This window comes from Ziziphus jujuba, chromosome 10 (assembly GCF_031755915.1).
Source record: "Ziziphus jujuba cultivar Dongzao chromosome 10, ASM3175591v1".
In the NCBI taxonomy this organism is placed as follows: Eukaryota; Viridiplantae; Streptophyta; class Magnoliopsida; order Rosales; family Rhamnaceae; genus Ziziphus; species Ziziphus jujuba.
The window spans coordinates 1,308,365-1,321,353 of record NC_083388.1 but is presented as its reverse complement, the minus strand read 5'-3'; the positions used below and the strand labels follow the sequence as shown (position 1 = coordinate 1,321,353).

Sequence of the window (12,989 nt, the reverse complement as noted above, 5' to 3'; positions counted from 1 at the left end):
CAGACCATTCATTTCTTCCCTTGGAACTTACTACAGCCCCAGGTGGCGAAGAGCAAACATCAAGGTGCCAAATCTTTCCGTCGGTGTGAGCTCTTGCAGAAGATTAGTCTGTCATCGCTAGAGTAACTTTTATCCGTTGAGCGACGGCCTTTCCACTCGGCACTGTTGGATCACCTCATGGTACTACTTTACTATCGCTCACTTAGAAGTATTTAGCCTTGCACGTTTGCTGATTCACACGGCATTTCATGTGTCCCATGCTATTCGGGTCATTCGCTCTTTTTATTTTGTTTGATAGAGATTTTTTGACCTGATTAGTAATAAGGGCTATCAATAAAAAATATATATATATATATATATATATATATATCCGCATGATTCTTTTTCCGATTTAATCTTATGTTATCAAAGAAAAATCCATTCTTGGAATTTTGATTTTGCTTCCTATAAACTAAATAGCTACTTGGTTACCACAAAACAAGTAATAAATTTAAAAGAAGTAATAAAATTTTGAATTTATTAAATATTAAATATTAAATTGAGGATAACGATATATGATCCTCTTTAATTTCATTTTTGATTTCATTTCTGGTTCAAAGAAAAGAAAGTATGGAACTGAAATGATTCACTCAGAATGCCTTTTAAAGGATTACATGGTACGATTGGATCGAATAAGCTCTTATGGAATAAATATTCAGCTGCTTGTGCACCCTCGGGTACTGTCTTATTCAATGTTTGTTCAATTACTCTTTTACCCGCAAATGCAATGTAGGCATTTGGTTCGGCAATAATAATATCTCCCAACATACCAAAACTAGTTGTCACCCTATCCGTAGTAGGAGATGAAAAGATTGATACATAAAATAACTTATTATTTGATTGATAATAATATAAAGCAAAAGATATTCTAGCCATTTGCATCAAGCTCAAACTTCCTTCTTGCATACGTGCTCCTCCAGAAGCACACACTAGAATAAGAGGTAAAAATTTATTGGTAGCATGTTCGATCAAATGTGTGATTTTCTCACCCACTATCGATCCATACTACCCCCCCCCATAAACTGAAAATTCATAACCCCGATTGCTACAGGAATACCATTTAGTCGACCTATGCTTGTTTGATCAGCATCAATTAATCTTGTCATTCTTTGATTAAAATCAATATGATCTTTATAAGGTTCCTTCTGTGAATGAAATTTTATGGGATCTCTAAAGACATTGTTTTCATCCAAAGGCTCCCAAGTATCTAGATCAACCGAATTTTCGATTCTATTTGAACTAGTCATTTTCAAATGACGTCCACAATGTTCATAAATATTCATTTAAAATTTAAAAAAATTCTTATAATTTAATCCATAACAATTTTCGCATTGCACCCACAAATATTTGTATTTGTTAATTATCTCTAAATCATTTTTTCTGTATTTAATTTAGAGAAAATGCTAAATCATTTTTTCTTTCTCTTATTTTAGCTAGAGCTTTTTTTAATTTATTTTCTTTTAAAATTTTCTTTAATTTTAACTTATTTTCTTTTAATTGAGTTAGAGTTCTTTCTAAATCCCTGAGAGTTTTTGCACTATCATCCGTACTGGTTCATATATTGGAACGCCTACTTTTACTACTTTTATCGCTTTCTCCACGAATATAACTATAAATATAATTGTTATTGGAATTGACAAATATAACAATCAGTACTGATTTGAGAACGAAAATAATTGTCAATGCAACTACTAATATAATTATTCCAACTATATTTAGTATCATACATGTAACAATAATAGGACGCCATTATAAAAACATTTAATATGCATTTCCATGTTCCAATCCTTTGAATCCTCACTTTAATGAGCAATAATTATATATGTAGTACAAAGAAAAAGTAAATGCTTATTGTTGTAGTGATATGATAATATGTTGTATTTATCACTCTTTTTGCATATTAATGTAGCCATTATTATACTTGAGTATTTAACTAAAAACTCTTATGAATTATTCTATAATCAAATTATATTCTTAACAATAATAATATGTTCGATATATGTTTTAGACTAGAGTAATAATAGATAATATATAATTAGATTCGATGAAAAAAAAAAAAAGTATAGAATTATATTTGCATAAGTATCAGTATGCCAATTTCTACGTACACTGAACGTAAGATTCTTGTATAGAGTCTATAAAAAGGGCCCCACATAGGATGCGTGTGTGTGAGAGAGAGAGAGGGTGTATTATATACATGTACCGAAGCGAAGCTTCTTTCCAGAATCTAACATCGAGTAAGCAACCTTGTACATAAAGGCGCAGCATGTCCTCGTTGTGATTGGACGAAAGCATGAAAACAACGTGGACGCCACCTTATTCGATCCAACCCCCATTTCTTGCAACTCCTTAACGTCCAAGTATTGACTCATCAGCCAAAGAAATAGAGAAGAACCGGTCAGAGACTCTTCTCTGCTAGAACCCTGCTCTGTTTTCTCTGTTTCTATGTTTTGCTTCAAATCAAACCATACATGGAATCCTTCTGTACCAGGAATGCACCACCGGCGGCAGAGTAGGTTCCGGCATCGCTAGAAATGGAGGTTTCAGTGAGAGAAGTGGAGAGGATCATAGGCCATAGTTTTAAAAACAAAAACCTTCTAGAGGAGGCTCTCACTCACTCACTCCTCCTCCTCCGCTGCCACCGGTTCTCCCTCTTATGAGCGGCTCGAGTTCTTCGGAGACTCCATCATCGGCTTCGCCATTAGCAAGTACTTCTTCTTTGCTTACCCTCATCGCACAGCCGGCGAGCTGACGTGGCTGCGTTCTGCTCATGTTAACAACGACAAACTGGCCCGAGTCGCCGTCCGGCGTGGCCTCTACGACTATGTTCGACGTGCTAATGTTGCCGATCTTGACAATCAGGTGGTTTTCTTTTCCATTTATTTATTTATAGCTTTGTTTTATTTGTTTATAAATAAATTTAAGAATGCTTTGGATTTGCCAAAAATATAAATAAATAAAAGTTCTTATGCTGGATATAAAGTGTGCGTTTCTCTTTGACTACTTTATTTTATCATTAATTTTTTTTCCTGCTTTTGAAATTGCATAGGTTAAAGAATTTACTGCATCAGTACTGAGTGAAGAAGACAATGGGGTTGTATATGACGGATCAGTAGAAGCCGTTAAAATCCTTGCTGACATTATGGAGTCCATAGCAGCTGCTATTTATATTGACCTCAATGGTGATCTGGAAAAACTATGGCCGGTGTGTGTATATATATGTGTGTGTGTGTGTGTGTGTGTGTGTGCGCGTGTGTGTGTGTGTTTTTCTTAGCTTTTTCTTGCCTTTTTAAATGATGTATCATAGCATTGCTTGGCTTTGTTTTTGGGTTTTTCCATGGTGTTAATTTTGATAACTAATTGTTTTGTGTATGTGTGTGTGTGTGTGTGTGTGTGTGTGTGTACACTTGTAGATCTTAAAGGTAACTAATTGTTGTGTGTGTGTGTGTGTGTGTGCGCGCTTGTAGATCTTAAACGGTCTTTTGGAGCCGAGAGATATCATTGAAGAAAATAGGAAACTGCACGAGATATGCCAGAAGATGCAGAGTAAACAAGTTGAGATTAAGCATACTAGAGATACTGGATCCATAATTACTGCTAGTGTTTATATGGATGACCACTTTGTTGCCTCGGGTTCTTCCGACATATTAGAGACTGCAAGGCTTAATGCAGCTACATTGGCTTTGTCAAAGTTGCCTCAATCCACACCTGCTGATGATGATGTTGTTGCTGGGATTGATGGAGATGTTGAGATTGAAGCAAAAACAAAGCTTAATGAACTTTGCCAAAAGAAGAAATGGACTGAGCCGATTTACAAGTATGAATATTTACTTTTAATCATGAACTGAAAGTTTTGGAATACATGTGTGTTTGTATGTACTAATGTGATACTAATTGTAATTAGGTTGAGATTCGTCATGCGTATTATATTTTAGTGGTTTGCCTTTTGCTACCAATTTCACTTTTTGTCCGATATCTTATGGTGTAGATAATTAATCCATTTATATATACATGCTTTTGCTATTATTTTCCAGGATTGATAAAGTGCTAGGTCCTCCACACGAAAGAGTTTACATATCCTCGGTTGTAGTTGTAACTCCAGATCGTATGATCTATACGAGGGGAGATGGAAAGCGTAAACTTATACGTTCAGAAAATTCTGCAGCCTCCTTGATGATCCCTTATCTGCCTGGACCTAATCATGTATGATTGTTGCTTCATTGAAAATGCATGAATTAGAGGCATGGTACTTTATTGTATTAAAGGATTGTGGATTGACTGTTTCTTATACTTTCGAAAGTCCAAAGTCCTGCAAAAACAGCTTTGAAATGTGCAAATTGCACGGGGCTGTTTGATACGTTGGACTGTAGTATAATAATTTCGTATGGATTGCATATGGTTTTGTATTACACCAAATGGTTGTCTTGTGTTTGGTTTTTTGGATTGTATTGTAATGTATTATTTGATTTTTGAAGTTTCATCCCCTTCTTGATTTCTTTTGCCTCAAAACTATTTAACCACCATTTTTCCAACCTGCTTCTAGCAATTAGCAATCCCTTCATATACTCATTCCTGGCTCTTATATGTTAGTTACTAATTAGCCGATCAAAAATATTTTACACTAACTAAGATTAATTATTATAGAGCTCATCCAATTTTTACATCCAAAACCAAAGTAGCAAACAGAAAAAAGAAAAACACACACTATTTCCTTAACAACTAAATCACATAAACAGCCGCAACAACTTCATTGATCGACTCCACAAGTATACCCAGGAGAAACGATATCGTAACAGGGGAACAGCCATTTCTTGTTCCATATCTATTTCATATGAATCTATTGGCTAGCTGCTGTTGCTCTTCATTATTTCCATATCCAACTGAGGGATGTCCATAGCTTTTGATGATGAGTAACAAGAAACAAAAAACATAAGCACCAAACATGTACCAAGAGTTTGGTCCTCCCATCTTTTCCTTGAATTCCCATTGAAGCATCCATTGTCAACTCTAGGAGAAATTCAAACACGTCAAATTCCCCAACTACGTGTTGCTGCCTTTCCCATGATACGAGCAGGGCAAGAGTGGAAAATGATCCAACACAGACTAAATTATCTAGCTTTCCCTTGAATGATCTCTCCCTACTTTGTTGCCGTTCCCCCTGATGATCAGCAGTTTTGAGTCTAGGATACTTGGTGAAAAAAAAATCACCAAAGAAAAAGTCACCCACAAAATAAACTTGACAATGACTTTCAAGACGAAATGCGCGTGACTTAACTTTTCCAACAAGGCATTGCATTTGCAAGGCTTGAACACAAAGAAAGCAACCACAAGACACGAAATGATGAAAAAAACGCCTTTCAAGTTTGCAAGGTCCGGATCAAATTGCTTGGATCCAAGAAACGTACAGATCAGACTCACAGCCGCGAGGATGAACCTCAAAATTGCCCTTAGAATGTTTTGGATGGCCATTTGTTAGCTGGATTAATTTTCAAGGTTTTTCATATATATGGTATGTTAAAATCCTATATCCTATAGCATTATAAACAAAAAAAAAAAAAAGATTTAATCCAACAAGAAAACAAGCGCAGGTTATATCGATATTAATATCAACATGTAAATGTATGCTGAGTAGTTGTTATATTTTAATTTTATAAAATCAAGTTGGTTGCGCCATATATATTGTATGTCACATTATGTGAGTATTACATCAACATGTTAAATCAATCTGAATGTGTTATCAAATATATGGTTATAGTATTAATCGTTTATAGCACTGTTTAGGTGATGGAAAGATTGGATACAGAGGCAGCAGATGAAAATCTCTACAATTTCGAAAAATAAAAAACCTAACAGAGGGGCAATTTTGTAATTTAGTATAATATCATTTATTTGCATATGTACAAAAAAAAGTTCAGTTGTCCAACAAGAAGCATAAGATTGTTCCACGTAAAAAGGCAGTCAATAATGGCATACCTGTTTTTATATATAAATCTTTCAATAAATATATGGATAAAGGTTCATTTCATCTGGTGATCATAAATGATGGCCCTATTGTTTTGACATTTTTTCGTCTGACTTTTTTTGTTTACTTTTTTGCTGTTCATTCGCTGACACCAACATTATTCCAAGTTCCAGGAGTCCTTCACAATCTGGTTATTGTCTCTCTCAAAAATGGCGGAGACAGAAACAGAAAGAAATGGAACTTTGGTATTTGCTGTTAATGGTAAGAGGTTTGAGCTTCCAACCGTGGAACCTTCGACCACTTTGCTCGAGTTCTTGCGCTCACAGACTCCATTCAAAAGTGTCAAGCTCAGTTGTGGTGAAGGTTGTTCTCTTCTGTCTATTCTAATTTCTATTCTGTTCTGTTTCCCACTCTCTCTTCCTGTATTTTTGTAACTTCTTATATATGGTCTAAGTTTTTGATATTCATCATGGGTTGTGGAAATTAATAAGTGGGATATGTTGGACTTCACTTTCAGTTTCTTTTTATTTCTTTTATAAAGAAATATGATTGAAATGTAGAATATGTTATCATATTTATATGGTTGGTGTGATTGCTATTACTCTATGGCTCTTCATTTTGATTGTCTAATTGGGGTGAAATACTGGGTTTTGACACGTTAGAGGGTTTTTCTTTGTGGTCCTGATAATGGTTCCTCTAGAATTTTTATGATAATGATAGATCTGTTCGACAGAACCTTTTATTTTATTCAAAATCTTATGCTTGTCTGATTTAACTACATCATTATGTGTTGCTGAGGAAAAAAAAAAAAAAAAATAGGACAGTAAAGTAAGCCAAAATTTTGAGTCTTAATTTTTGGTCATTATTAATTTGAGTCCTTAAAGAGGAGTTCTTACTTATCTACATATTAAAAAAGCTTAGGAATAGAATTCATTTTGCCACTTTCTTGGTTGCCAATTCTTGACAAATAAGACAACTCTTTTATGACCATGGTCTGCGCATTTAGAATTTAACCATGTACTATTTCTCCTAGCCGTTAATTTTTTTTCATTTCTGATTCTGTCTTCCCCTGAGATGTGTTGTGTAATTTTTAAGTGCTTCTCAATTTATGGCTGCATCTACGATTGCCAGGAGGTTGTGGTGCCTGTGTTGTGCTGCTTTCTAGGTATGATCCTGTGCTTGACAAAGTGGAGGATTTTACAATAAGTTCGTGTCTGACACTACTTTGCAGCATAAACAGATGTTCAATTACAACATCTGAAGGACTTGGAAATAGCAAAAATGGGTTCCACCCGATTCATCAAAGGTTCGCTGGTTTCCATGCTTCACAATGTGGCTTTTGTACTCCTGGAATGTGTGTTTCACTCTTTGGGGCCCTTGTCAACGCTGAGAAAACCAGTCAGTTGAAGCCCCCTCCAGGGTTCTCCAAGCTCACTGTTTCTGAAGCAGAAAAGGCTGTTGCAGGGAACCTCTGTCGCTGTACTGGTTACCGACCCATTGCTGATGCCTGCAAGAGCCTTGCAGCTGATGTTGATATTGAGGATTTGGGGTTCAATTCCTTTTGGAGAAAGGGTGAGAGTAAGGAAGTAAAGCTAAGCAGATTGCCTTTGTATAACCAGAATGATGAGATTTGTACATTTCCAGAGTTTTTGAAGAAGGAAATCAGGTCTAATGTCTCTTTGGATTCCAAAAGATATAATTGGTACAGTCCTGCGAGTGTTGAGGAGCTTCAAAGCCTATTGAAAGCTAGAAATATTAATAAAGGAACTGAGTTTAAAATAGTAGTTAGTAACACAGGGATTGGTTATTACAAAGAACTAGAATACTACGACACATACATTGATCTGAAACATATTCCTGAACTCTCAGTAATTAGGATCGATCAAACAGGAGTAGAGATAGGAGCAGCCGTAACGATCTCCAAAGTTATTGAAGCTCTGAAGAATGGCAATCGACATGAAGTTCTTTCAAAAGGTGAGACTGTGTTAGAGAAACTTGCTAGCCATATGGAGAAAATTGCTTCAGGGTTCATAAGAAACACAGCTAGTGTGGGGGGAAATTTGGTGATGGCACAAAGGAAACATTTTCCCTCAGATATTGCTACCATACTTCTTGCTGTGGGTTCAACAGTAGATATAATGAGTGGTCACCAATTTGAAAGAATTACATTGGAGGAGTTTCTCGGAAGGCCTCCATTAGATTTTTATAGTGTACTTATAAGTGTTAAAATCCCAAATTTGGAATCAACTAGGAAAGTTTCTCCAGAAAACAATACCACCTTGCTGTTTGAAACCTACAGAGCTTCACCTCGACCTTTAGGTAATGCATTGCCTTACTTAAATGCCGCCTTCTTGGCTGAAGTTTCTCCAAGTAAGACTTCTGAGGGAATCTTGGTGAATCACTGTCAGTTTGCTTTTGGTGCTTATGGGACTGCACATGCTATCAGGGCAAAAAAAGTGGAGGAATTTTTTACTAGAAAATTTTTAAATATTGATGTTTTATATGAAGCTATCAAATTAGTTAGAACTACCGTAGTTCCTGAAGATGGGACTGCAAATCCTGCATATAGGTCAAGCTTGGCTGCTGGTTTTCTGTTCGAGTTCTTAAGTTCCTTGATAGATAGTGGTGCTGAAAACAGCAATAGTTTCTTGGATGGATATGCAAGTAATTCATTAGCCAACCATTCTAAACTAGGACAGAATTACCTAGATTACTCTAATAAGATTCCAACAATGCTATCCTCTGCAAAGCAGGTTTTGGAATTGAGCAAAAGCTACTATCCAGTTGGTGAGCCGATCAAAAAATCTGAAGCATCGATCCAAGCATCAGGTTCGTACCACTTGATTAAAGATGTTTAATAAGTTAGTCATTAGTAGTGATCTCATTGACTACAATTTATACTCTTAAACTGCTTCCTTATGCATGCTCTTGACATCTATACTGGTTATCTCATTCTGTTCTTGTTGATCAACTGTGTAGGTGAGGCTGTATATGTAGATGACATTCCTTCACCAATGGGTTGCTTACATGGAGCGTTCATCTATAGTACAAAGCCTTTAGCATGGTTGAGGGGTATACAACTAAACTCCAAATCACATCCAGATGGAGTTGCAACAGTTATTTCTTGTAAAGACATCCCTGAATTTGGGGAGAATGTAGGGGCGGTGGCAATGTTTGGTCCTGAAGCTTTGTTTGCTGATGATCTTATTGAGTGTGCTGGTCAGCGTCTTGCTTTTGTGGTAATTTCTTATCGAGTATTTGACCATGTTGTGGCTTCTATTCCACTTATTGAATTTACATACTGCAGGAATCCCAGGAAAGTTCTTTGTATTTTATTAACTCATTTGTAACAACTTTGTTAGGTTGCAGATACACAAAAACATGCAGATATGGCTGCAAACTGTGCAGTGGTTGATTATGGAATGGAAGATCTCAAGCCGCCTATCTTATCTGTAGAAGAGGCTGTTGAAAGATCTAGTTTCTTTGAGATTCCTCCTTTCCTTTTGCCAAAACCAGTTGGTGATATATCAAAAGGAATGGCTGAAGCTGATCACAAGATTGTTTCTGCTGAGGTACTATTTTTCTTTATGTCTTTCTTCTTTGCACTCTTCATCTCCTCCTCCTCTGTTTGATAGTCCTTAGTTACTTGGTTAAACTGTTATAAAAGCAAAAGAACTTGTTAGCAGTCTATTATCCTATATACACCTATGCTTACTTTTGTAATTTTTGTGGAAATTGTGATGTTCAGATCAAACTTGGTTCTCAATACTATTTCTATATGGAGACACAAACTGCCCTTGCTGTTCCAGAAGAAGACAACTGCATGGTGGTCTACAGTTCAAATCAATCTCCAGAGTTTGCACACTCTGCTATTGCAAAATGTCTGGGTATACCTGAGCATAACGTCCGTGTTATTACAAGAAGGGTTGGAGGTGGCTTTGGTGGAAAGGCCTTGCAATCCTTGCATGTAAGTATTTTAGTCACGTGATATTTTACAGTTTGAAACATGATTGTGGTTTTGCCAACATTACAGTCTAATATTGGACACCAGAAGCCACTGTAAAAATGAATTTATGTTTTTCAAAGAAGGCAAATTATCTTATTTGCAAGGCAGGTATGATGCTTAATCTTGCTGTTTCAGTTTGATAATTACCGATAGACAAGTGAAATTGTCTATACATCTAGAAACCTGGTTTTTAAAATGTTTGGCAATCCCATATGTATTGCAATAGTAATCTTCCATGTTAAAGAGTGCCTTAATATTCTTCTCATAATTATAGGTTGCAACTGCATGTGCACTTGCAGCACACAAATTACACCGCCCTGTCCGGATGTATATGAATCGCAAGGCTGATATGATAATGGCAGGAGGAAGGCACCCTATGAAAATCACTTACAATGTTGGATTCAAGTCTGATGGGAAAATTACAGCTTTACAACTAGAAATATTGATTGATGCAGGGATGTCATTAGATGTAAGTCCAATAATTGTATCCAATTTATTGAATGGACTTAAGAAGTATGATTGGGGTGCTCTATCATTTGACATAAAACTATGCAAAACAAATACTACAAGTAAGGCTGCAATGCGGGCGCCTGGAGAGGTACAGGGAACATATATTGCTGAAGCTGTAATTGAACATGTGTCATCTACCCTTTCTTTAGAAGTCGATTCTGTCAGAAATGTAAATCTTCACACATACAACAGTCTTAAGTTATTCTATGAGAGTAGTGCTGGTGAACCTTTAGAGTATACTTTACCCTCAATATGGGATAAATTGGCCGTGACTTCAAGCTTTAATCACAGGATTGAAATGGTAAAAATATTTAATAGTTGTAATAAATGGAAGAAAAGGGGCATTTCTAGGGTACCAATTGTTCATGAAGTGTTATTGAGACCAACTCCAGGAAGGGTAAGCATTCTAAAAGATGGTTCTGTTGTTGTTGAAGTTGGAGGGATTGAGCTGGGCCAAGGTCTGTGGACAAAGGTAAAACAGATGGTTGCTTTTGCTCTCAGTTCAATCCTAGGCAACGTAGATCTCTTGGATAAAGTTCGAGTCATACAAGCTGATACATTGAGCTTAATTCAAGGAGGCTATACTGCTGGAAGTACTACGTCGGAATCAAGCTGTGAGGCAGTTAGACTGTGCTGTAATATCCTGGTTGAGAGGCTGACTCCTCTAAAGGAAAGTTTGCAGGAGCAAATGAGCTCTATTCAGTGGGAATTACTTGTTTCTGAGGTATCTATCTACTATGGTATTACTTTTTTTTTTTCTTTTTTTTTTTTTTTCCCAACCTTTTGAATTGAGGAAGACATGAACTGAAGTGACTAACCTTGATTGTGGCATTTCAAAAGCCACAACACTACAAGATAGGCTATTACATTTTTTCTCTTCATGAGATCTGACATTGATTCACAATAAGTTTCTCTCTCTTTACTTTCAAATTGCAGGCACACATGCAAGCTGTGAACTTATCAGCAAGTTCTTACTATGTCCCTGATATGTCATCAAGTTCATACCTAAATTATGGTGTAGCAGTAAGCGAGGCAAGTTGTACCTTTTGGATTCCATATTATACACAAATTGAAGTAGTTTTCACGCTTAAACTTGTAACTGCTCCCTTAGATAATAAGCATCAGAGCATGGTTATAGCATGTACCAAGTTGCAAAAATAATTGATTTTGCAATTTCACACTTTGTGCATATAAGACTAAATTAATGCTAATGAAATACCATATTAATTGATACGAACCTATGTTGTCACAGGTCGAGGTGAATCTTCTGACTGGAGAAACTACAATTTTGCAAGTGGATCTTATCTATGACTGTGGACAAAGTCTAAATCCTGCTGTGGATTTAGGACAGGTTAGCTTATACCGAGGGTTGAATTAGTTGTTATTTGTAGCTTATTGTTATGACCTGTGGCTTATAGTTTCAAGGTATTGAAGTAGAAACTGGTTGTTGCAGATTGAAGGAGCTTTTGTTCAAGGAATTGGCTTTTTCATGACTGAAGAATACCTTACAAATGCTGATGGATTGATGGTTGCTGAAGGTACATGGACATACAAAATTCCTTCCATGGACACCATACCTAAACAGTTCAATGTTGAAATATTAAACAGTGGACATCATGAAAAACGTGTCCTTTCTTCAAAAGGTACATCTCTTCAATGTCTTGTTGAACAAGTAGAACTTGAATCATCAAATTATTGATCACCATATTTGATTGGACTTCTCCGTTATTGTTTATTGAACATATGTTTTCAAATTTGCATCTATATTCTCATCATATCATGGTTTTAACAAGTCCAAACTGAAATATCATTGACTATTGCAGCTTCTGGTGAACCACCATTACTGCTAGCAGTTTCAGTTCATGGAGCTACAAGAGCTGCTATTAAAGAAGCAAGAAAACAGCTTCTTTCATGGAGCAGCCAAGATGGGTGGGAGTCAATGTTCCAATTGGCTGTTCCTGCTACTATGCCTGTTGTGAAGAAGCTTTCTGGGATGGACATTGTGGAAAAGTACTTAGAGTGGAGCATATGCGGTAAGAAGTGAAGGAGGTTTGTGGTGGTATATGCAGACTGAAAGTTACAAAGAAGCTAATCATGAAAAACTTTTGGCACAGGATCTCCTAGATTTTTTTTCTTTTCTTCTTTTGTTTTCTTTTCAAATATGTTCACTATGTAATAATAATAATAATGATAAAAGGGAGCAGTTGATGTCAAAATACAAGTATAATTGTTATTTTGATGTTATATGATGACCAAAGAAATTATTCTTCGTTTGCAGGCTATGTATTAACACAAATGTTTTCTCATAGGCGTATGTATCTCTTCTTTTTCATTTTTTTTTTTTTTTTTTTTTTGGTTTGTTTTTAGCCCTCGTTTATAAATTAATTGTGCAACATTTTATATGAGCTCAGATACTGTTGTTTAGTAATATTGTTAATAATAATAAGCGAACGTGAATGTTGCAAAGTTTAT

The 12,989-nt window shown here is 36.0% G+C and overlaps 2 protein-coding genes across 4 annotated transcripts; both read left to right on the top strand.

The window, feature by feature from the left end:
- The first annotated feature begins 2,180 nt into the window (after positions 1–2,180).
- On the top strand, positions 2,181–4,531 carry LOC107410361 (ribonuclease 3-like protein 2). Of its 2 annotated transcripts, none has more exons than XM_060811830.1 (4): positions 2,181–2,901; positions 3,089–3,221; positions 3,507–3,856; positions 4,074–4,531. In XM_060811830.1, the coding sequence occupies exons 2-4, from the start codon at positions 3,219–3,221 to the stop codon at positions 4,246–4,248; spliced, it is 528 nt and encodes a 175-aa protein (XP_060667813.1). In that variant the 5' UTR covers positions 2,181–2,901; positions 3,089–3,218; the 3' UTR covers positions 4,249–4,531. The 2 variants fall into 2 exon arrangements, with proteins under 2 accessions (XP_060667813.1, XP_060667812.1); XM_060811829.1 differs by having other exon boundaries at positions 2,212–2,901; positions 3,089–3,244.
- Positions 4,532–6,065: 1,534 nt separating this feature from the next.
- On the top strand, positions 6,066–12,849 carry LOC107410358 (indole-3-acetaldehyde oxidase). Of its 2 annotated transcripts, none has more exons than XM_016017775.4 (10): positions 6,066–6,364; positions 7,133–8,830; positions 8,981–9,240; positions 9,364–9,573; positions 9,750–9,968; positions 10,282–11,241; positions 11,454–11,549; positions 11,770–11,868; positions 11,971–12,160; positions 12,341–12,849. In XM_016017775.4, exons 1-10 carry the CDS (start codon positions 6,211–6,213, stop codon positions 12,559–12,561), a joined length of 4,107 nt encoding a protein of 1,368 aa, XP_015873261.3. In that variant the 5' UTR covers positions 6,066–6,210; the 3' UTR covers positions 12,562–12,849. The 2 variants fall into 2 exon arrangements, with proteins under 2 accessions (XP_015873261.3, XP_048324786.2); XM_048468829.2 differs by having other exon boundaries at positions 6,227–6,364; positions 7,233–8,830.
- Positions 12,850–12,989: the final 140 nt, after the last annotated feature.

Excerpts from the sequence above, each read along its gene's own strand:
- LOC107410361 (XM_060811829.1), top strand. The coding sequence starts at position 3,182 with ATGGAGTCCATAGCAGCTGCTATTTATATTGACCTCAATGGTGATCTG. Across the intron at positions 3,245-3,506 it reads ATCTGGAAAAACTATGGCCG|ATCTTAAACGGTCTTTTGGA; the intron begins GTGTGTGTATAT and ends GCGCGCTTGTAG. Across the intron at positions 3,857-4,073 it reads TGGACTGAGCCGATTTACAA|GATTGATAAAGTGCTAGGTC; the intron begins GTATGAATATTT and ends ATTATTTTCCAG.
- LOC107410358 (XM_016017775.4), top strand. The coding sequence starts at position 6,211 with ATGGCGGAGACAGAAACAGAAAGAAATGGAACTTTGGTATTTGCTGTT. Across the intron at positions 8,831-8,980 it reads AGCATCGATCCAAGCATCAG|GTGAGGCTGTATATGTAGAT; the intron begins GTTCGTACCACT and ends TCAACTGTGTAG. Across the intron at positions 9,574-9,749 it reads ACAAGATTGTTTCTGCTGAG|ATCAAACTTGGTTCTCAATA; the intron begins GTACTATTTTTC and ends TGTGATGTTCAG.